Source organism: Barbus barbus, assembly GCF_936440315.1.
Source record: "Barbus barbus genome assembly, chromosome: 22".
Classification (NCBI taxonomy): Eukaryota; Metazoa; Chordata; class Actinopteri; order Cypriniformes; family Cyprinidae; genus Barbus; species Barbus barbus.
The window spans coordinates 20,487,845-20,510,258 of record NC_136750.1 but is presented as its reverse complement, the minus strand read 5'-3'; the positions used below and the strand labels follow the sequence as shown (position 1 = coordinate 20,510,258).

The 22,414-nt window shown below is 37.9% G+C and overlaps 2 protein-coding genes across 4 annotated transcripts in view; one reads left to right on the top strand and one right to left on the bottom strand.

Annotated features, from left to right (window-relative positions):
* The first annotated feature begins 472 nt into the window (after positions 1 to 472).
* LOC306888546 (sodium/potassium/calcium exchanger 1-like) lies at positions 473 to 12,427 on the top strand. Of its 2 annotated transcripts, XM_079446910.1 has the most exons (10): positions 473 to 542; positions 1,456 to 2,651; positions 4,551 to 4,613; positions 5,185 to 5,293; positions 7,377 to 7,460; positions 7,973 to 8,064; positions 8,878 to 9,153; positions 9,246 to 9,335; positions 9,445 to 9,611; positions 10,974 to 12,426. In XM_079446910.1, the coding sequence occupies exons 2-10, from the start codon at positions 1,614 to 1,616 to the stop codon at positions 11,221 to 11,223; spliced, it is 2,169 nt and encodes a 722-aa protein (XP_079303036.1). In that variant the 5' UTR covers positions 473 to 542; positions 1,456 to 1,613; the 3' UTR covers positions 11,224 to 12,426. The 2 variants fall into 2 exon arrangements, with proteins under 2 accessions (XP_079303036.1, XP_079303037.1); XM_079446911.1 differs by lacking the exon at positions 7,377 to 7,460 and having other exon boundaries at positions 10,974 to 12,427.
* A 49-nt stretch (positions 12,428 to 12,476) lies between these two features.
* LOC306888545 (C-myc promoter-binding protein-like) overlaps positions 12,477 to 22,414 on the bottom strand; it is a 32,412-nt gene continuing 22,474 nt past the window's right edge. For both annotated transcript variants that reach the window (XM_079446908.1, XM_079446909.1), the window contains 12 exons: positions 22,065 to 22,187; positions 20,196 to 20,315; positions 18,721 to 19,607; positions 18,410 to 18,635; positions 16,965 to 17,056; positions 16,711 to 16,886; positions 16,523 to 16,628; positions 16,187 to 16,405; positions 15,935 to 16,052; positions 15,018 to 15,177; positions 14,849 to 14,913; positions 12,477 to 14,302 (listed from right to left, as the gene is read on the bottom strand). In XM_079446908.1, coding sequence (XP_079303034.1) covers positions 14,166 to 14,302; positions 14,849 to 14,913; positions 15,018 to 15,177; positions 15,935 to 16,052; positions 16,187 to 16,405; positions 16,523 to 16,628; positions 16,711 to 16,886; positions 16,965 to 17,056; positions 18,410 to 18,635; positions 18,721 to 19,607; positions 20,196 to 20,315; positions 22,065 to 22,187 — 2,429 coding nt within the window. In that variant the 3' untranslated portion in view covers positions 12,477 to 14,165. The remainder of the gene's footprint in view (positions 14,303 to 14,848; positions 14,914 to 15,017; positions 15,178 to 15,934; positions 16,053 to 16,186; positions 16,406 to 16,522; positions 16,629 to 16,710; positions 16,887 to 16,964; positions 17,057 to 18,409; positions 18,636 to 18,720; positions 19,608 to 20,195; positions 20,316 to 22,064; positions 22,188 to 22,414) is intronic.

Here is a 22,414-nt window from a genome sequence, read left to right as displayed (position 1 = left end):
CTAGTTCCTAGTCGTGAACGCGCGCGAGAAATTATATTTTAAAAGTTGTATCTTAATATAAATTATCTCATAAAATAAACGGGGGAAAATACAAGATATAGCCTATACACAAACGTACATATCTAAGATAATGCTGTAGACAAAAAGAGTTAGAATAAGTGAAAAATCTAATTGTGGGCCAATTTAATATTAATCTGTAATCCATAATCCATAATTATGTAATCATAATAATAATAATAAACTATTCTCCAAAGGTTTAAGACTTTTATTATATTTTGATATTATATTTTTAATTAGCAGGTTTACGCGTGTTTTCACTTTCTACAATTCTGAATGAAAAGAATAAGAGCAAAATAATTGGGATAAATGGTTCAAGACGTAATGAGAGTACATCTAATCCTCTTAAAAGACTTCAGGTATTAGGTATTGTGCTGATCCACGCTGAAGAGCTGTCCTGCTTGACCTAAGCAGCGCTCCCAGCATCCGTGCCTTTCCCTGCAGCCCAGCTGTGAGACATCAGCGCGAGCGGCGTCCTTCAGCCGGTAGGTTTTATTTGGCGTGTTCTGAATTATTTCTTGCATGAGAGCAAAGCAAGTTTTAATATGCATTTCTTTGTTAATGTGGTTCATTTATGGCTTATATAAAAATACCTGCCGCCTCCAAAGAGTTGGTCACACTTTACATTTTAGTGTTTATGCTACTGTGTTTACAAAATACGTAATTTCATTGTTTTATGGAGCTTCTTATAATGGCGCAATGTTATTAGTAATATATGTATAGGCTTGACAAAAAACTTGAATAGAAATGAGACGGATATTTTCCATGCTATGTTCGTTTAGACTCGAACAATGCTTAAAGAAATGCTTTTCTTAATCATTTATTCATTCAGAAGCAGTATCAAAAGTTTTTATTTTTATTAAGGGATAATATCATCTCCTGAAACAGGGGCACTTTTATTTTTTATTATGGCGTTTTTCCTAACCATAGTCTATATAACACATAGCGTGCTTTTAATTTATGTGAAATAGATAGATAGATAGATAGATAGATAGATAGATAGATAGATAGATAGATAGATAGATAGATAGATAGATAGATAGATAGATAGATAGATGTGAGTGAAATGTATAAAAGGTTGAATAACTGATGAAAAGGGGCATTTTATTACTTTAAGTGCATTTTGCCCCAAGCTCAGGTTTTTCTTTATTTCTGACCATCCATCGTAATAGGTTGGATCCACATTTGAAACAATTCATATGCTTCTAACAATGTAATTAATAAGATGCTAGAGTTGTTAAAAAATTATTTCATTTTTGTTTTAATTTAATCCAATGCAATGTGTTGGTTAGATGAACAATTTTAGGAATGTAATGGCCACTGCAATCTGCTGATCCTGCATTCAGTGTTTCCTATACAACTGTTGCACTCAGTATGCCTCCTTTTATCCACTGTAAGGTCTGTGAGAGGAAACCCGCACCACAGAGAAAATGAGATGAAACAGTCTGAGAGTGAGTGCTGCATACCCCTGCATCTTTTGGGGGAAAATTCTGGATGTTCTAGGTGTCATTGCCCTAAAAAAACAACTTGGTGCCATTTAGGAAGCATACTAGAAAATGTTCCTGACTCGAAGAAAGAGACTTCACCTTAGCCGGATAATATTTCTTCTGTCTGGGGTTTTCCTTTGTTCTTTATATCAACTCACTATCAGAGCCAGACTACCAGAACCCTGGTCTGAGCCCCAGACAGCAGGAGAACCTGAGGATGGCTCTGAACTTGGCTCTGGAGGGTCAGAGATAACAGTGCTTTTGACTAATTTGACCACTGCTGAGCCAAAGAGCTCCTACCACACAGATAGTGTCCAGTCGTCAGAACCAGCGACAAATGTACCCATCCCAACAATATCTAGAACAGAGGCACCTACAACAACCACAAACAGGACAACCATCCATTGCATCTATGTGGATCCAGACCTTCTAAAACCCACCCCAGTTCCTACACCAGTAACCGATACGACCACTGAAGTGCCCAACACTACAGCGTCCAGACCAGGAGAGGCACCACACATGAAGGGCGAGTACCCAGAAGACATCTTCTCCGTTGAGGATCGACGCAAAGGCTGGGTCAGTCTTCACATCTTTGGAATGGTATACATGTTTGTTTCTTTGGCCATCGTTTGCGATGAGTTTTTCGTTCCTACATTGGGGGTTATAACAGACAAACTGGCGATCTCAGATGATGTGGCCGGGGCGACGTTCATGGCCGCTGGAGGCTCTGCTCCTGAACTCTTCACTTCCTTGATTGGGGTCTTCATTTCTCATAGCAATGTGGGCATTGGAACCATCGTTGGCTCGGCTGTCTTCAACATCCTATTTGTGATCGGAATGTGTGCGCTGTTTTCCCGGGAGATGCTTCACCTCACCTGGTGGCCTCTTTTTCGGGATGTGTCGTTCTACATCCTCGATCTCATCATGCTCATCATCTTCTTCTTGGACAATACCATTATGTGGTGGGAGAGTATGATGCTGGTGTGCGGTTATGTTAGCTATGTTTTCTTCATGAAATACAATGTTCAGATAGAGCATGCCTTTAAGTCTCAACTCAGGAAACACAAGAACATTGTCAAAGTTATCGCGATCGAAGAACCTGAGAAGGTACGCCTCATTATTTTTCCTTTAATATTCACATAGGAGTTTTTTGGTGAATCACATCATATTTCACAACCTAAACTAAACTTGCCTTGTTATAAAAGGGCCAAATTATCAGATTTTTTGAAATTAATAAATAATAAAAGTTTATGCCAGACTACTTAATAAGACTTTATTTTACATATACAGTTGTATAAGACTGAAATTGACTCAAAATTAATCTTAATACAGAAATGAAAAAATATTCATTATAGAAGAGGTGTATTCAAATGTATTTATAAATTGTACAAAAATAGCATTATCTTAATAACATTTATTCACTAAACATATACCTTTATTCAAAGTGACTAATTGTGTATTCAATAAACACATTTTATCAGTACTGGGATTCGAACCCACAACCTTGTGCATTATTAAGTGCTATGATGCACGATTTCAAGAACATGAATTGCATGATAGCAATTAGCAATTTGTAATTAGCAATTAGAAATTTGTTTGGTTTTTGTGAGTGTTGATGGTTTCTGCAGTGGTAAGCCTTCTAGTGATGAGGAACATTTATTCTGCTATAATATCTGCTCATATCTGTGATAACAGAACTATAATAGCATCCCACTCAGGTGAATGTGAATGTGAGTCACTTATGTTTATTCATTGAGCAGATACGCATGGGTTGCGTTTTCCTTTGATAAACAGAAATGAAAAGGATCTCTTGTGTCTGCTGGGGCCAGACATTGTTAATGAGTAGCAGGCGAGGTATTTGGAGCAGGTGCATTTGGCTCACTGTGACAGCCCCATCTCTATTAGTGACACTATCCCGTCACATAATATAATTGTGTGGTCATTTTCACAAGTTCCTTTCTTCATCCTGAACGTCCCTCAGCTTAGATGCTGTGGTGAGAGAGAGGCTTAGAGAGATCAACACTTGATAATCTGTCATAACATCTCTGTGTTCACACTCTACCTGAGACAAACAGTCTATTGATTATAGTAAATATGTCTCATACTGGAAAAGATATGTCTATTAATATATGGACAGAATATCAATAATCATCTATATGATAAAAATAATAATAATTTAATCTAATATCTGGCAGAGACCCTCTGGACTGGTAAAACAATGACACTCTGATCTAAAGACGCTCACTTAATCCTTTGAGTGTCTGCTGTGATTTACAAACTGTGTAACATATAGAGTGTTTAAATCTGCTAAGTGTGATTGAAGCTTATATAGTGTAAGGCAGCTTACTAAACCCAGAGGACCGAGATCTCTGTCAAACTAAACCCACTGGATTGAATTTATCACAGATAACAAATACCACAGTAGCATTACAATTTTATTAAAACTAATAAAGCTGAAACAAAATAATATTTTAATATTAGATGGAAAACTTCAACTTCAAAAACAGAAAGTCAAATTAGAAATGTTGCCTTGGCAAGTAATTGAAATAAGATAAGTTAATGTTGAAGTACTAAAAAAACTAAAACTTAAATTGAAAGAATAATAAATTAAAGCTAATTATAAATATTGAGAAAAGAGACAAAATCACTAAAACCTGAAGTAAAATTTAAGTGAGAACTGAAAATATTAAAAGTTAATTCTAAATATTAATAAACACTATAATAGTATATAAATAACACTAAAATAATACTGGTGTGTTATGTTACATCCTCTTATGTTACAGGTTTTCTTCCATTTAGAATAAATAAATTATATTGCAATTTTAAGTAAATACATACATTTCAAAAACACTCCTTCCAGTCTATGAGGGTACGTGAATGAATCCTTTGTCAAGTGTGTGACAGTTGTCACCGCTATTCTCCAAACAGTAGAATGAGAGGTGAAGGTCAAAGGTCAAATCAGTGCCTTGCATCCTCTGTAATGTTTCAAACTGTTGTTGCACACAGGACAATGGGACCTCAAGTGAAGAGAACAGGCCACCTGAACCAGAAGACAAGAATAGATTAAAGGTAATCAAAAATATGGAAATATATGAACAAATAATAATAATTCAAAATATGTGATCTCTGATAACTCTTAAAGCAAAAGGGTGTAATCTATGCATTAATATAGTCACACAACAACAGTTTCCAAAGAGATCACACAACTGGTTTAGCCAATGTTGATGTGTCGACCTAGACAGAGCAATGTTTAATTAAGCTTATTAATTATTAGTTTAATTAAGTTTATGTTTAATTGACTTATTTCAACTCCATCTTCTGAGAAGTCAGCCTACAAATGGCTTTTTATAGTTGTCTTTGAATTACAAACTAAGATATGAGGAAGCATTTTAACATCCAAAAATGACAGACCTTAACTTTAAAAAGTCATGAAAACACAACAGAGACACACAACAGTCTTGATATGATTTGATAAATTTCACATGTCCTGACATTTAATTAACATTATATGAAATAAACAACATATACATGACATTTATTCTCCATAAAGTCCACATAATTTGCAGGTTCAGATATAAATTCTTTCGACATGATCATTTATTGTGAGCATTTGTCTGAATATTTCTCCTCTCTTGTGTAGCTGAAGCCCACACTGCAGCGCGGGGGCAGTTCTGCCTCTCTGCACAACAGCACTATGAGGAACACCATCTTTCAGCTGATGATTCACACACTGGATCCTCTTGGAGAGGGTAAGAGCCCTTCAGTGCCTGAACCCTCATAATGATAACTCATTATAAGCAAACATTGCACGAAGCTGTGACAAATTTAAATTCTGGTGGTTTAAAGGGAGAGTCCACCAAGAAATTACAATTCTGTCATCATTTACTCACCCTCATGTCTTTCCAAACCTGTATGACATTCTTTCTTCTGTGGAACACAAAAGAAGATATTCTGAAGAACGTTGGGAACCAAACAACATGCATGCATTGTATGGACATAAAAAAATATTTTATCTCCTATGTTCCACAGAAGAAAGAAAGTCATTTTTTGGAATGAAAAGATGGCGAGATGATGACAGAATAAAAATTTTTGGGTGAACAATCACTTTTCAGATATTTTTGTGAAAGCTGTATCACAAGGTTTATAAATTAGTTTTTGAGTAAATGCTAATATTAAATAAGCAGGAAAGGTATATGCGAAGCATTTAGTGCTTTTTATATTATTTGAAGACTCAAATATTGCCATTTTATGATGTTTACTGACTGTTGTTTATACAAAGTGGTTGATTTAAACACTACTGGTTTACTAGAGGTATAGGGTAGATGCAATTTTTGCTTTAGATGTTTTATGGGTACACCTTCTGAACTGTTTTGTTTATCGATATTGTATAAAGATAAAAATACCAATCATATAATAGGCCTATATTCCCTCGGGCAAGCGCTGTAAGACATTCAGAAGTGGAGAGCAGGAGAGTCCCTTTGTCCTTCTCCCAGTACAAATAGATTAGCAAAGCGTGTCCCACATGATGACAGCACTAAGTCCAGATTGATACTAAGAAGATAAATAGCTCTTTCTCAGTCTATGGAGTGGAGAGTGATTCATAGCAGTGAGAGAAGGCCCACCGCAGTGGCTCTATGACATTATGTCAAGTCACATCAGGGTGATGTCAACATTTAAACATACACTATATTATTTCCTCAGTGCACATGGGCTCTCAAACAAGATGGTATTATCTGCAGAAACACTGTTATTTTAGCATCACAAAAATGTCATCAGAAATGTTGTTTCCTATTATAAGCTACAGAAACATCATCATAAATTTGAATCTAATTACATAAATATTATGTGGGCTGAAGATGTGATATCATATAATTACCTTGCATGGCTCCATGATGGCTGGCATGCATACGTGTAAAGCAGAAGCCCTGGTGCTGAGGTCTCTGCCGGTCAGTGGTTTGGGTTGGTCCCCTTGACCTTCAGCCTGTCCTCAGGAGGCTGTGCAGCACCTGTGCTCTCAGGGTCCTCACAAAAACCTCCCAGCACTGTGCTGCTCCATCATTAAGCTGCTTTTGATTGAGCTCATAAAGGCTGGATGAGAGCCAGGCTCCAGCAGCTCAATCCTGTTATGGTGATGGGGTCCCTGCTCATTTACAAGCCTTAGTCAATGAGATAAATTTAAAGATTCAGTTGAACATATCTACATTTGGGTTGACAAGCACTTACCAACTTTAGGACCTCAATTCTATTGCCTTTAAATGCTCTGCATACTCTGCTGATCATCACTGATGCCACTCATCAGTCTTTTGAATCTCACAAAGAAATGTCTTGGTCGTACTTCACCCCAAAAATAATAGAAAATATTTTTTAAAGAAATGACATTATGCAAAATATAATATAATAAAAAGTTCAAGTTTGAGTCAAAAGTCTAAAGTTTGGAACAATAAAGATTTTTTTTTTTGTAGGTTTTTGATAGAAAATGTTTTTGTCAGAGCAGACATGAGTATTGAAGGCCAATAAGAGATGCATTTGTGACACTCACCATGGTATTATTTGTTGTATATAAATCTACTTTTACTTATTAGAGTCAGTGTTTACTGGAGATGTAAAGGCTAGAAGCTCTTTGGAATGTAAAGGTAAGGGGCTTAGTGTTTGTGATGTTATTCTTGTGATGTGATGCCGTCTTGTAGTAGCCTGTGAGATGTGAGGAAATTACATTTTGTTTTACGTCTGTGAAATGAGGGCTTCTGTCATTTGTGATACTGCCATTGTTGACCCTGACAGTGTCAGTCAAAGTCAACATTCAAGCTATATTCTTCCTTTCCTGGTTTGCAGTGAAATTTAAAGACAAGGCTCAGATTTTGAACGACATGGCCCGGGGGAAGGTAGAGAACAAAAAGAAGGAAAAATCTGGTGAAGGTGAGATTTTATAATCTTAGTCTGTTCAATTATGATTGCACAGAGCTTTGTAGACAGGTCGGTACATTGTCCTACCTCACAGATGAGCTCTGTTGCATATTCAAAATGGTTATTAATGTTGCATTTCCACAAGCAGCAACGCACCAGCTGTTTGCTGGATGAAAGGTACAAAGAGAGGGCAAGCTGCCAGGAGTTTGGCCCGTTTTGCCCTCTACACAGCATCCCGCATTCCATATTTCCACCTTTTGTTTCTACTTGAGAGCTGCTTTACACATTACCTGACATAATGACCAAGCTCCATCTCATGAATTAAGCATGAGTGGCTTGGAATCAGTGCGGATTATCTTGTGACACAACTGCTGTGTTTGAAATTGCCGCCAAGCGATATAGCAACATTATTCACTCTTATTGAAGAAATCTTCACTCCACATCTGAGAGGAGCTTGTAGTATTGCAACATTTAGGAAATAATTGCAAGCTTGACTGATATTTTATTATTGTGGTTTAAATAAGGTGACAATCAGACGGAACAGTCCAAGGACTCCAAAGACGCGACTCCAGGAGCCAAGGAAGAAGACGCTAGTCAAAATCCTGAGGTAGAAAAGGTGGGCCTATTGCTTCTCGAAAAATGTTGGAGAAATGTTGAAGAAAAAGGAGGAGAACTGAGACACTTGTGTGCTTTTAATGAGCTCATCAATTCTTTACCTTGTTGTAAAGCTGAAAGACATGATCTGTCAAACATAGTATGTGATTCATATTTAAGAAATAATTCTCCCAGAAATTTATTTTAATCACCCTCACGTCATGACATCCTTTCTTCTGTGGAACTCAATAGGAAATGTTTGAAGAATGTAAGGAAAACTGGAGGTTTCAAGCCTAAAAAAAGGCAAAAAACGCACCATAAATTTAAGGTGATATTTTTCATGATGCATTAACTATGTCTGTTTCATGACCTAATCATTCTTTAAGTCAAATCTTTCAAATCAACCAGTTCATTCAGGTTACAAAACTGGTCTGAATGATTCGTTCACAGTTCGGACTGATCAGCTTCTTAAATTCAGATCACTGACTCAGTCATAGCAGTTTTCAGGTTAACGTCTCAGTGGAGACAAAGATTATCTGTGAATTAATTCAGTGAAGCTATAGCTTCATATTATATTTTTACTGTGCTTTTGCATACTTTTTGAAGCTTGAAAGCCCCTATCTCTGTTTATTATTATAACTGCATGGAAAAGCGCAAACCTTCTGTGTTCCAAAGAATAAAGAAATTCATATTGGTTTGGGACAAACTGAATGTGAGTAAATGATGCTAAAACTTTCACTTTTGGGTGAACTGTTGCTTTAAGTTAGTTTCCCTAATTCTTTTTTTCTGTGTGGGTATTACGGTTTCATCTGTCTCTTTCTTACTTTGTCTTAAGGAAGGAGACACTGCAGCAGGAGGAGGTTCAGAGAATCCAGGAGGTTCAGATGATTCAGGGGATGATGAAGATGACAGTGATGAAGACAGCGATGAAGACAGTGATGATGAAGATGATGATGATGATGAAAATGAGGATGAGGCTGGGGAGGAAGGAGAAAATGACGAACCTCTGTCCTTAGAGTGGCCAGACACCAGACGTAAACAGGCCACATATTTGTTTCTGTTACCCATTGTCTTTCCACTTTGGCTGACAGTTCCAGACGTCAGAAACCCTGTGAGAAACAAAACATCTCATTAGTATTATTTTTTTATATATGTATTCCACTTCTACAAAATTTATATACATACTGTATATTGTGCTTACAGGCATCCAAGAAGTTCTTTGTCATCACGTTCCTTGGCTCAATAGTATGGATTGCTATATTTTCCTATCTTATGGTGTGGTGGGCACATCAGGTCAGTGTAGGAACCAATATTTGTGGCACTTAAGCCACACTTAAATGTCATTGAATTAGAAAATAAAATATCAAAACAAATAATCATTCATCAAGATTTTCTCTCCTAGGTGGGTGAGACCATTGGCATCTCTGAGGAAATCATGGGTCTTACCATTCTGGCTGCAGGAACATCCATTCCTGATCTCATCACCAGTGTGATTGTGGCTCGAAAAGGCTTGGGAGACATGGCTGTCTCGAGCTCTGTAGGCAGCAACATATTTGACATTACCATGGGGTAAGACAATGGAAACTTTAAATATTCAGTGAATCAGGTTTTTGATAGCTGGAAGTGATAGGCACAGTTTTTGTCAAATGCGATTGGCTGAAAACTGGCTCTTTGTGTTCACTGGTTTGTGTTCACACCACAGGTTTGCATTTCAGATGGATCGTTCAGTGAATTTTTATAGATTATATAGTTTCACCAGTAGGTGGCGACAAGAGTCTCTAATGCAGAGGTCTCCAACCCTGCTCCTGGAGAGCTACCATCCTGAAGATTTCAGCTCCAACCCCAATCAAACACACCTGAACCAGCTAATCAAGGTGTTCAGGGCTACTTGATAATTACAAACAGGTGTGTTGCAACAGGTTTGGAACTAAAGTCTACAGGACGGTAGCTCTCCAGGAGCAGGGTTGGAGATCCCTGCTTTAATGAGTGACTCAATTACTGAACCAATTTTTTTTAGCTGAAAAAGTCAAAGAGAAAGTGCTCATCCAAGTGCACACACAAACACACGCACGCTCGCACGCACACACACACACACAGCAGTGAGTAGTGAACACACACCATGAACACACACCCGGAGCAGTCGGAGGCAATTTTTGCTGTGGCGCCCAGGGAACAATTGGGGGTTTCTTGCTTTACGCAAGAGCACCTCAGTCGTGGGTATTGGAGGTGGAAGACCTACTGTACAACCGGCACTGAGACTCAAACCCATCACCTTTGGGTTACAAGTCCGACCATCACTAATTTATTCACAAAATAAGTGAAATGTTTTTGAGTGAGTCATTAGATCTTTCGCTCAACCGATTTGTTCAGCAACTCTGATTCTGATGAAGCGACTGGCTATATCCAAAATTGTATACATCTCTCTACTATATAGTAAGTGAAAAACTGAGAGTTAAAAGAGTAGTGTGTCCGAATTCACTGTAATAACAAAATAGTAGGTGAAAAGTACCTGAATGATTTACTACTTATAGTGAAATTAGAAAGTGTGCATCCAGAGGTTTTATGAATGGCAGCTGACACTGGTAGACAATGACAATCACAACATGGTGAATATAGTATGTCTGAATGTATTATATTCATACTACACATACATTCATTTAATATAGAACATAGTTTTTAGCAGTCGCCAAGTAATTACTTATTCAGAACAAACACCTATGCAGAGAGTATGTGATTTCTGAACTGAAAAGGCAAAATAGACAAAGTGTCTGGTAATATTGTGTCTAAAATATAAGTTACTGAATAATAACTTTTTAAGCTGTTGTTTGTTTAGAAATATCACACTCACAATCATCCCATTGGTGTGAATAAATGCCAAATCACTTATTGTCATTTTCTATATCTTAATTATTTCCCCTCTCACTGTTACAGCCTGCCGGTGCCCTGGCTGATGTACTCATTCGGCCATTCAATGGCACCGGTGCCCGTGAGCAGTAATGGGCTGTTCTGTGCCATTGTGCTGCTCTTCCTCATGCTCCTCTTCGTCACTATCTCCATCGCTGCCTGTAAGTGGAGGATGAATAAAGTGTTGGGATTCACCATGTTCATCCTCTACTTTGTGTTCCTGGTGCTCAGTGTCATGCTAGAGGATCGAATCATTACATGTCCCGTGTCCATCTGAGAAAACCTGTGGATACAATCCTGTCATTTGAACTGTAACTTCACACATATTTAAAGCATCTCTGGACTCGCCGTTGACTTGTTCTGTATTTTTCAAGATCTTTTGTGAAGGGATGCAATAACTGGCCATAATTTCCAAACTATGTTAACTTTTACAGACACTTGAGTTTTTTTGGTCAACAGTGTTGCATTAAAATGACTGCAGGATTGACAGAGAAGAGGAACGGGCCCTGTCCCAAATGGTCACCATTTGTGTTATACACACTTTGGTGCTGTAATGCCATATGGATTGTTGAGTGTAGACTGCTGTGTTGGCCCACCAGTGTAGGCTTTGCAAAATGGCACATTGAGACCACATACGGAGGCACTCTTGAGCACCCTTTTGAACCATAAAATGACAAACAAGACACCCTACTGCCCTGTGGACTTGGCAAACACAATATGGTTATGATTGCATAATCAAAGGTCACATCCAGTGTGCCATTTGGGACAGGACCACTGAGTACTAAATATGAAAAATCTTTTTTTTTTTCCCTCAAACTCTCACTTAGTGATTTGTGATGCAATTTAACCATTTAGGTTTATTGGGATGAAACCAAGAAAGACACACATGCAAAACATATTTGTCTACGACATATAAAATCGCAAAGACTAACCTTATGAGAAGTCAAAGTGTTGCTTTAATTTTTTCCAATGATGAAAATTGCATTTCATAACAAAGAAAATGTTTCCAAATTGTTTTTGATGAATTTTATATTGTGATTGTATTATTTGAGGTTGTGGGTCTCCAGATAGCTATGGGACTACATTGGGAGAAATTGTGAGCTTATTGTAAATGATGTAATTTAATCATTCCGCAATGGAATTATTTTTGTAACATGGGAAAATGTCATTAGCAAGCGTTCTAATTCAGTGCAGATCCTGTGCTGTATGTAAGATATGACTTTTTTCCATCATAAAAGTAGAATCTCAAGCATATAACAAGACTTCTTTACAAAGTCTAATGTAATCAGTATGATTCTGATAAAAACAGTTGTGAATTTCCATACAAATGTCACACTGCTGTTTGAATTCACTACTGAATAGAGGCAAGGATTGTTCTTTTTCGAATGTCACACATTGTGTTGATTTCTCTCTTGAAAGTTGCTCATTGTAAATATTCATTTGTTGGTTCAGTGCAAAATTAAATGGGGTTTCAAATGCGACTTTTTTCTCCCTCTATTTCATCGAACAAACCAGAGACACCAACACAAACACACTGGAGTCGTGTTTATTTACAGTTCTAAACAATTTTATAGACCTGGCTCAGATCTGAAAAAATGATATATACAAATATAAATAGAAGTAACAAAAGGAGTGATATGTAAAGCACATTGCCCTACCATAAAATGATTTGTAAAAAACACAAACAGACAAAACGAATAATCTTACACATTAACCGCTTTAAACTAGCTTCCATGAAATAGGTCAGTTTGTTTCACTACCATGCCATATCGACGTAAAAAGCAGGTGATAGAAAACTTGCTAAACATTAACAGCAGTGTAAATTTATTTTTTTTTTTTTTTTTGTGGTTTTACACAGCATCAGGTCAATAAACAAAGTTTTTTTTAGGGCAGTATTATCTGTTTTTTTTTCCACTTGGGGCGTTAACATCAATGTGTTATTGTGTATAGTTACATGTATTATTATCTTCTCCATAATCCATTGCATTTTAAACATTTAAACTTCATCAATCCTCTTCCCAACCACACAGACTCAAAGTGCACCTTCATTAACATAATGATAAAAAATGAACAGTATTAAAACATAACAGTTCCAGTTACTGCATGTTTAGAGTTTGAACTGAGTAAATAAGTGCTTCAGATACTTTATGTATCTTGACAATGGAAACTTGTGTTTATGCAACACTGCACAATCTAAAGCAATGTTTAAAAAAAATTATAATTACATACCTTCATGGAAAACACCCTGGATTATGTAAGTGAGCGTAAAATGTTGACTTCACATTCACAATAACAGTCCATTTTACTTTATACTTGTTATATTACCCTTTATACCTTGTTGAAAATTGATCTCCGTACTGTTCTTGCCCCCAAGGTAAGGCATTTCTCAATTCAAAATCTCATCAAATATTTTTCTCACCATGTAAACTGTGAGTCAAGAGTTTATATTTGGTCCAGTTCTGTACCTCAAGACGACAGTGTCACTGACAGTCACCATACGGCTGGTCTCCAGGACCAGGACGACAAACAGCACACGCTCAAAAGAGAAACGTATACACTAAGAACAGCATAGTCTTTACAAATGGAGACACGTCAATTATAACAAATTCCAGTCTTAAAATATAACTGTATAATACAAATATGCAAAATAATAAGACTATGTACACAAAGTCTCTCTGTATGTGAAATATACAAGTGCCCCTAGACGGCCTAAAGGGGACTGTGTTTGTTGGGGCTGCTCATTGTGCTTCTATGCATCCTAAACATGATCGATTTGATTGTTCTATAGCTACTGGTCCCAAATCCACTCCACGATTCACTGGGCGTGAATGAATGGAGCGATGGAATGACCTGAGAACAATGATATTGCTCCTAATCTACAATGAACTCTAAACTCAAGTTTACCTGAGCGGTGCTAGACGATTCAAATGTGACCCCAAGTTTCCGAAAGGGGTTGAGGGTCAAGACATTAGGCAGATGGAAGAGCAAAAGTGAGGGGGAAATGCAAAAAAAGAACAAGATCACAGACTATATAAAGTGACGCATTCACAGGAAGTGTATGAAGAAGAGCAGTCAGGACTTGCGTCGAAAGAGACCTCATGGGAGCCAGAGGTAGCTTTGGTTACGATGTTCAGGATCACATGAATGAAAGAGTTCCTTTTTTGGATGCCTTCCTGTGTGATGGATGCAAGGAAAGAGTGATAAATCAGAGGAAATGAATCAGAGACTGGGCAGCCAAAAGGTTCTCCTGCACTCCATGACTCCAGCGCTGGGTGGACGGTCACAATTGTGGGTCAACTTGACCTGGCTGGGCGTCAAACGGTCATATGCCATTTTATATTCACGATCAAATGCATCTGTGAGAATAAATTAAGGTGTTAGTAATGATACTAGTGCTCATGTTCAGTGAGTTGATAAGACATATATTACATTTTAAAAGTTTGGGTCAGTAAATTAAAGTAAAGTCTCTTAAAGTCATAATAAAAAACGGTAACATTATAAAATATTTTTACAATTTAAAATAACCGTTTTCTATTTTAATATATTTTAAAATGTAATTTATTCCTGTGATGTTCATTCTAAATTTTTAGCAGTCATTACTCCAGTCTTCAGTGTCACACGATCCTTCAGAAATCATTCTAATATGCTGAGCGAGAAATATTTCTCATTATTATCAATGCTGAAAATACTTCTTGATGCTGCTTAATATTTTTGTGTAAACAGTGATACAGTAAATTTTTTCAGGATTTTATGGTGAATAGAAAGTTCAAAAGAACTGCATTTATTTGAAATAAAAATGTTTTGTAGATCTATGTGTGTCCTTATTGAATAAAAGCAAATAAAAAAATCTTACTGAACCCAAACTTCAAAACAGTAGTATAACACAAAAGCAGTCAGCTCACCAATATTTATGCTACTCTTGCCCAAAGCCATCAAAGACAGGAACAGGATATCTCTATATAAGCTCCTGCATTTGAAAAAAATAAAGAGAAATGACTCATTAAGTTTAGCTTGTCAATGTTTATTAAAACCGTTTCTGTTTAATTAAAACCCTTTACACTTTTCTCATACCGTTGTCTGACGAAGCCCAGTCTGGTGCCCAGTAGCTGCAGTATCTGACTCATGGGCTGGTAGACATCGTTCCTCTGGATGCTCTTCACGACACTCTGCAGCAGCTCTAGGCTCACAGCCTGCTCCTGCTCCTTCTCCTCAGATACTGCAGGATTTGCATCTATTATAAAACATGAACCCAGTATGAAGTAGATGGCTGGTACATGAAAGCAAAACTACTGCATCTGCTAAAATGTTCTCAGAGGGTTTAAGTACATTTAGTGGTTTTTGTTAAACTTTCAATGCAGTTGTTAGTGTGTTCTGTGTGGTTAACTAAAACTATTAAAATTGTTTTCAATAATTGAAATAAAGCTTAAATAAATATTATAAATATATCTAGCTAATATAAATATTAGATAGAAAGCATAAATTAAAAAACAAACTATTAGTTTCCCTGTCAACTAATTGAAATAAATAAAGCTGAAGTACTAAAATTACTCAACATAAAAACTGAAATATAAAGACAAACATAAACAAATGCATAAAAATGACAGATGCATATAATGAAAAAAATAATTATATTTTTATAAAATATAAAACTGCTATTATAGTACATCAATACTGTAAAAAAAAAAACATGACTACAACTCTGATATTCTGGCACCTAAATGTCTCTGATTCCTTCTCCGATGTATGACTAAAATTTTTTCCACATTTTCTCATCCACCAGGCAAAAATTGTAAGTCTGATCTCTTTACAAAAATAATGCCACACTTCAGCTTAAGCCTCATGGTTTGAGGCATAACTCATGTCCATAGCACAAACAGGATAATATGTTGCAAATTTTTGTCCAAGAACCACTTTCATGCACATTTACAGCCATAAAGCTCTGTGTAAATGACTTGGTATAGATATATATATTTGTATTATATACTTACAATACGATTTCCAGAGCAAGTAGCAAGGCTTGATGGGGTCCTGATGCAGTCTGGGATTGTCCCACAGGATCTGGACCAAGACATTCTTACTGTCTTCAGATGCACAACTTTGCAGAGGCTGCAGAAAAAAAAGTAAATAATATTTATGCAAACTCTTATTAAGAGGTAATGAGCTTCTATGCATTTTCAATTATTTATTCAGTCAAACGCAAATGGGAAGAGGAACATCACATGAGAATTCTTGAGACCCACCTGAGAATCTCTGCAGTAGTGTTTGGAGCTCAAATAGAGGCCCGGCAAGCTGCTGGCCAGGTCCAGCCTACGGAAAAACCACACCAGATTCCAGAACACAATAGGGTGGTGATCCACAATGGCTGCAGACGAGATGGCCTGGTCCCCCTCGTTCTCCAGCAAGCTTTCCAGTTCCTTCCAAAGTACCAGAGGACTCAGATAGGGCACGGTAACTGGCTCCTGCAGCACAGAAACACTAAAATAACTACCAGCATAATTAACAGATCGGATGCATTCAAAATATGATTCCAAAACACTGAAATGTAATGAATTGAAGTTTGAGAAATGTATTCTTACAGGGTCTTTTTTGCCATTGCTGGATAGATTGCCAGCAGCATCATAAACTTGTGGTAGTTCATCTGCGGTGTCTGTCTGGCAAGTACGTGCATCTTGAGAGGGGGATCTGATAAGATAAAAAAGAAAACAATTAGAAATGGTGAATATCTCCATAGAAATGTCTAGTGTGTGGTTGCAGACCAAATTACCTTTCCTGGTCACCCAGGTTTCTGATGTCCACATTGAGCAGAGGCAGAAATGGAGAGCCGCAAAAGGGGCATGTGCTATTGAGGTTAGAATCGTCAGCTGTCCAACCAGCCATGATCTCTTCATCATACACCAAACTCTCACAGGTGTTACAGCGCGAACAACTGGACATACGTACCTAGAAAGTCAAACAAAATTAGCCACAATACTTCCTGCTACAGTAATACTTCAACATAACCGTCATTCAAAAACTCACTTCAACAGCGTAGTTCTGCATGGACTGAGAAAAGCTGGAATCAGAACACGCGTCTGGGGTCTGCTGAGCTTTCGTTACTGTCAGCGGTGGACCTGAAGCACAAAAGACAAAAGCAAAAGTCACTCTCTGCGGCAACAGGAGCTTTGAAGAGATGATGTTTTTCATCAGAGCAATCTCTCCAAAAACAAGTCACATTTCAAGGTGATTGCCTGCAGGGATTATGAATTCTAATTCTGATGGCGCTGAATGAGGAGAGAGGCTCTACAGAAGTCTGGGATAAGAGCGTGTATGCGGATGTGAGTGATTGGGGAGCACTCCAGCACAACCCCCGTCAGCCTGATTAAAGAGCCCCTCTCAGACCCCATTACTGCAGAGCCAGACACACTCACAGCCCTGTCTACTGGCCTACTTCTGCAGCAGCTGGAGCAGAAACAATGACCAGCCTCATGAACGACACACAGCACTCCATATGCAAAAACATCCACCCAAAGTCTCACGCATAATGGCCTGGAAAAGCGGCAAATAAGTTAATTTTTTACAATAGAATTCTTCACAATTAGAATTATAACTCCGTTACATGCATTTAAACATCCTTCTCTTTCTTTGGTTCTCTAATTGTACAACATTGTAATCTTAACAAAGGACCGGAAAATGACAAGCATTACTCACGGGAGAGTCTGATGGGTAATTTTCTAGCACACTGTCTATTTTTAGCCTCTGTTATTCAGGAGAAACCTCAAAGTTTTACCCGAACAGAGGGAGCCACTTATAATCAACATTATTTATTATTATTAAAGATGTGGTATCTGGTATTGGTATTTTGCCACGCTTGCTCACTTCAACCTCATGTCCTCAATTCACTGTAGAAGACCCAGAACTAACAAAAGTGGGTCGCTCTTTTGAGCCCAGGTGTGTCTCATAGACAAGTGTGTGAGATAAATATCAAGCATGAAATTGTAAAAACATGTTTAAATTAAATAAATTAAATAACAAAATTAAATAATGAATTTTTATATTGAAATTATTGTAATAAAACGGATAAACTCCAACACAAACACATTAAAACATATTTTTTCATAAAACTTTACACAGATAAACATAAAACAATATATTATGATTAAAAACTAGAACTGTCAATATAACAAAATGATGTCATAGTTTCAAACCAGTCTTTAGAAAGCAAAATAAAACAGTAATATAATGTAATAAAATTATTATTGCAATCTAAAAAAAATGAAAATGGTTTATATGTGCTAAATTGTTTATATTTTATTTTATTTTCACTTTGTATCAAGACACTCATTAATTAAAACAAAGGATGGTGTCTGGATATATCTTTTAGAATGTAGGATGAAGCAAAGCATAAAAAATTAGCATGAGTGCCTGGCAATTAGATAACAGTGTTTCTTCAGAAGTTTAGTGAACAGTGGATCCAGCAGACGTACCAGTGAGCGAGGACTGGCGGTAGAGTCGAGGTGGTGCAGATGGGCTTTCTAGGCAGTGGTTGCTCCTGTAAGGACTCCTTTTGGGACGTGTGACTGCCTGAGTGGTGTCGCGCTGCGGGGAAGAGAGCCCATCGGGATCTACACAGGAATCGCTCTCAATCAGAGAGGAGCAATCAGGGTCACCTGAGCCCAGAGAGGACACACTGACCCGGTCAGAGTTCAAGTCCTGATGAGGATCAGAAATACAGGTGTAGAGATTCAGCAAGGCCTTCATTATCAGACAGTAAGAAGTTCCAAAACATCATACATACCTGTGCAATGGATGTCTGGGAGGAAAGTCGCGAATACAGTCGGCTGGCTTTCTCAGCGACACCCTTTCCAGCAGACAGGAAGCTGCTCTTGAACACGTCCAGGGTCGGGGTGAGCAGAGAGTCCATGGAGAAAGAGGAAGAGGAGGGAGTAGGTGAGGAAGGGGAGGCCAGGGAGGTGGGCCGCTGCTCCCTGACCCTGCGCACGCGGCCCTGAGGGAGGGAGGGCGAGGAGAAGAGTCGTGTTCGTGGCTGAGGTTGGAGTTGGGAGGTGCTGGGGGAGCTGAGCGCTGTGGACATGCTGGGAGAGCTGTGAGGGGATGGGGTCTGACGGCCCTTCAGGTCCACACTGAGAGACCGCTGGCTTAACGGGCTGCTCAGGTTGTTCATGTAGTGATGAATCTCTTCAGCCAGGTCTCTGCGGGTGGTTGGGTTGTCTGCATTATCGCCCTCACTGTGGGCTTGAGTCTCAGCTGCCATGAGGGACAGAGGATCAAACCCTGCTTCGATACCTGTCCTCTTAACCACTCGTCCAAGAGCACTGCTGCAGCTCAAGCTCCTCTCCACGCCGATATGCTCCCTCTCCATGGCAACTGTGCAGCTATCAGACCTCTCCACAGCAACTTTAGGTGGGCTCACGACGCCCCCCACTGCTTCCATTTCGATCAATGTTGGAACAGATTCATTGCTGAATTCTCCTGTCTTATCTGGGGTTAGATCCAGAGTGCTTTGCCTTACGGACTTTCCTCCGAAAATATCCAGGGAGTTTGGCCTTTTTGTCTTTGGAAGGGCTTCAGAAAAGCCATCACTGGTTTCCCCATTGGTTGCAGATGGATGGACTCCAACTACAAGAGATGAATCCTCTTTCTTTGTGAGTACAGTCTGGGACACTGAACATTGAAATGAGATGAAAAACAGGGAGACACTTGTTAAAATAAAGCAAATAAAAAAGCAGTTTAATAACGTGCAATGCCACTTTTTACCACTAGGTGGAATCATAGAGGTGTTCAGTGCAACTCATTTTTGTAGTCAAATTCTAGCGTGTTGCTTACTGCGTAGTTGCTAGTTGCTTATTAGCATGCCTATTATTAACATATTGGGTTCTAACTACTAATAAGCAGCAAATTAGTAGATTATTGAGGCAAAAGTTGTAGTTAATTGTTTGTCAATAGTGATAATTGGACCTTAAAATAAACTGTGACCATGATTTCTAAGTATTACCATTGTTGAAAATAGTTGTGCTTTTTAATAGTTTTGTGGAAACCATTATAATACTTTTTTCAGGATTGTCTGATTAATAAACAGCATTTATTTACATTGTTTTTACTGTCACTATTCTGCATGTGACATAAGTACTGTTAAAGGAAAACATTTATTTTGGATTTTACTCAAATTCAGTATAATGAGTAATATAGTAGTACACCATAGTGAACATACTCTGTTTATGTTTAGGGACAATAGCATTCTGTGTTACTCACATGGGCAAGAGTTTCTGTCCTTCTTCTCCTTCATGTCTGGAGAGGAGTTCTGCTCCTCACCTCCTCCTAACCTCACCTCCTCTTTAGACAGAGAATCATAGCCCTGATCAGACTGACCACCTGGAATCAAAAATACATAGAAACACTCCTAAAAACTTGGCAAACCATAACAGTGTGCACAAAAACAAATATCCTTACAAAATAGAAATGTTAGAGAGATGTTTTGCAAGGTCTTTTTCATGCCTCACAAAACTGTATAGCATACTTTCAGTATTACTTTACGGATTTTGGGTGATTTGATGCAGCTGGATAGAGACTCTTAGGAGAACGGCTTCAAACAAAGTTATATCAGCATAGCACATCATAACGCATGATAACATAACATCAAAAAGGAGCACTGATTTACTCTCTCATATACCATAATTGTGATGAACACATTGAAAGACACACAGGGTGGCTGCTTCTGAGCCACACTGAGAAAGCTGATGGGGCTCACATCATAGTACTGCCTCCAGAGGTGAACTAAAACAAAACCATTAGTCATTCCTTCTTTCCCTTCTCGCCTCCTCAGTCAGACTCCTGCTACACTGCTGCCTCTTCTGTCAAACCGTACATCTCTCAGATCTCCTCCATGGGCATCACTGCCTATAGCATTAGAATACTTCAAAAAGCTGTTCGAACATATAGAGGGGCTTTCTTCTCTGTCTTTTAACATATTCTCAGATACGGGTGTCAGGCACCTACTGCAGTCCTGCTCATTTGTTTTCATTTCATTACTTTCCTTTTTCTGTGGAATACAAAAGTGTACAGTATTTTTTTTTTTTTTTGTCATGTAATGAATATTAATGGGGCCTAATGCTGTTTTGAACCGTATTGACTTTCATTCTACGGACAAATACAACAACAAAAAATATGTATCCTTTGATATAAGTAACAAGAGGGTACAGAGATGATTACTAGGCCCATCTCAATTTAAAGATCCTGCAAAAAAATTGCACACTACTGTTTAAATGTTTGGGGTCAGTAAGATTTGTAAAAATAAATTAATATTTTTATTCAGCAAGGTTGCATTAATTTGATAAAAAATGACAGTAAAGACATTTATAATGTTACAAAAGATTATATTAAAATAAATGCTGTTCTTTTGAACTTTCTATTCAGAAAAGTGTCCAGAGAAGAATGTATCATGGTTTCCACAAAAATGTAAACAACGTAACTGTTTTAAGCATTGATAATAATAGGAAATGTTCCTTGAGCATCAAATCAGCATATTAGAAGGATTTCTGAAAGAACATGTGACATTGAATACATAAAGTAATAGCTGCTAAAAAATGTAGCTGTCATCACAGGAAAAAATACATTTTAACATACACTGAAATAGAAATGACTGTTTTAAACTGTATTTTTGATCAAATAAATGCAGCCCTGTTGACCATAAGAGAGTCATATATATTTAAAATAAAAAGTACAAACCCCAGTAACAGTAGTGTATTTCATAATGAACCATTCATTGTATTAAACCTGTTTTTTGGGGGGTTTTTTCGTATTAAACTTGATACATTTTTTTGTTTTGGAAGTTGCATTCAAAATTAATTTGGATCATCTGAGGGGGCATGTGAATGGGTGTAATGCTTTTGTCCACTGCACCAAATGTGTCATACTAATGTCTGTTTAAAAAAAAAGAAAAGATTGAAAGCGAGAAAAAAAGCAGGAGAGATGTCTTTTCACTCCCACAGTGAAAAATAATGACTCTCCTAGAGACTTCTGACGACTTTGCAGGAGAGAGAAGCACGTCCTGTTGTGCCTAGAGCGCAGTGGAGAACTGATGATGGAACGAGAACACAGACAGACTGAAAGCAGACCGGGTACCTGTGCTGTATCTGTCATCACTGGAATCCATTTTAGTGAAGTCTGTATCAATGGAAACTCGCTCTGCCGAATCGTTAGAGCTATCCAGACTGCCATGGCTGACACTGTCGAGATCACTGGCATCTGCTCGGAAGAACAGTATGAAAGAGAGTTAGCAGGAGAACTAACAAGTAACATATTTCAAAACACAACTGTTTGCAACGTGAAAAGCTCTCTGGCCAAAGATTGCATCATATTTCAAAGCGGCAACAGAGCAAAAAAGGAGCAATGAAAAAAAAACGTGTTTTCTGATCCAAAATGAAAAATAAAGCCTCCCACATGGTGAGAAGGTTGTTGAGGGCTTTCAAACT

What these genes read in the sequence shown, in the direction of transcription:
- LOC306888546 (XM_079446910.1), top strand. Translation starts at nt 1,614, where the DNA reads ATGTTCCTGACTCGAAGAAAGAGACTTCACCTTAGCCGGATAATATTT. An exon ending in AAGACAAGAATAGATTAAAG is followed by an intron (nt 4,614 to 5,184) that starts GTAATCAAAAAT and finishes TCTCTTGTGTAG; the next exon opens with CTGAAGCCCACACTGCAGCG. An exon ending in ACTGGATCCTCTTGGAGAGG is followed by an intron (nt 5,294 to 7,376) that starts GTAAGAGCCCTT and finishes CCTGGTTTGCAG; the next exon opens with TGAAATTTAAAGACAAGGCT.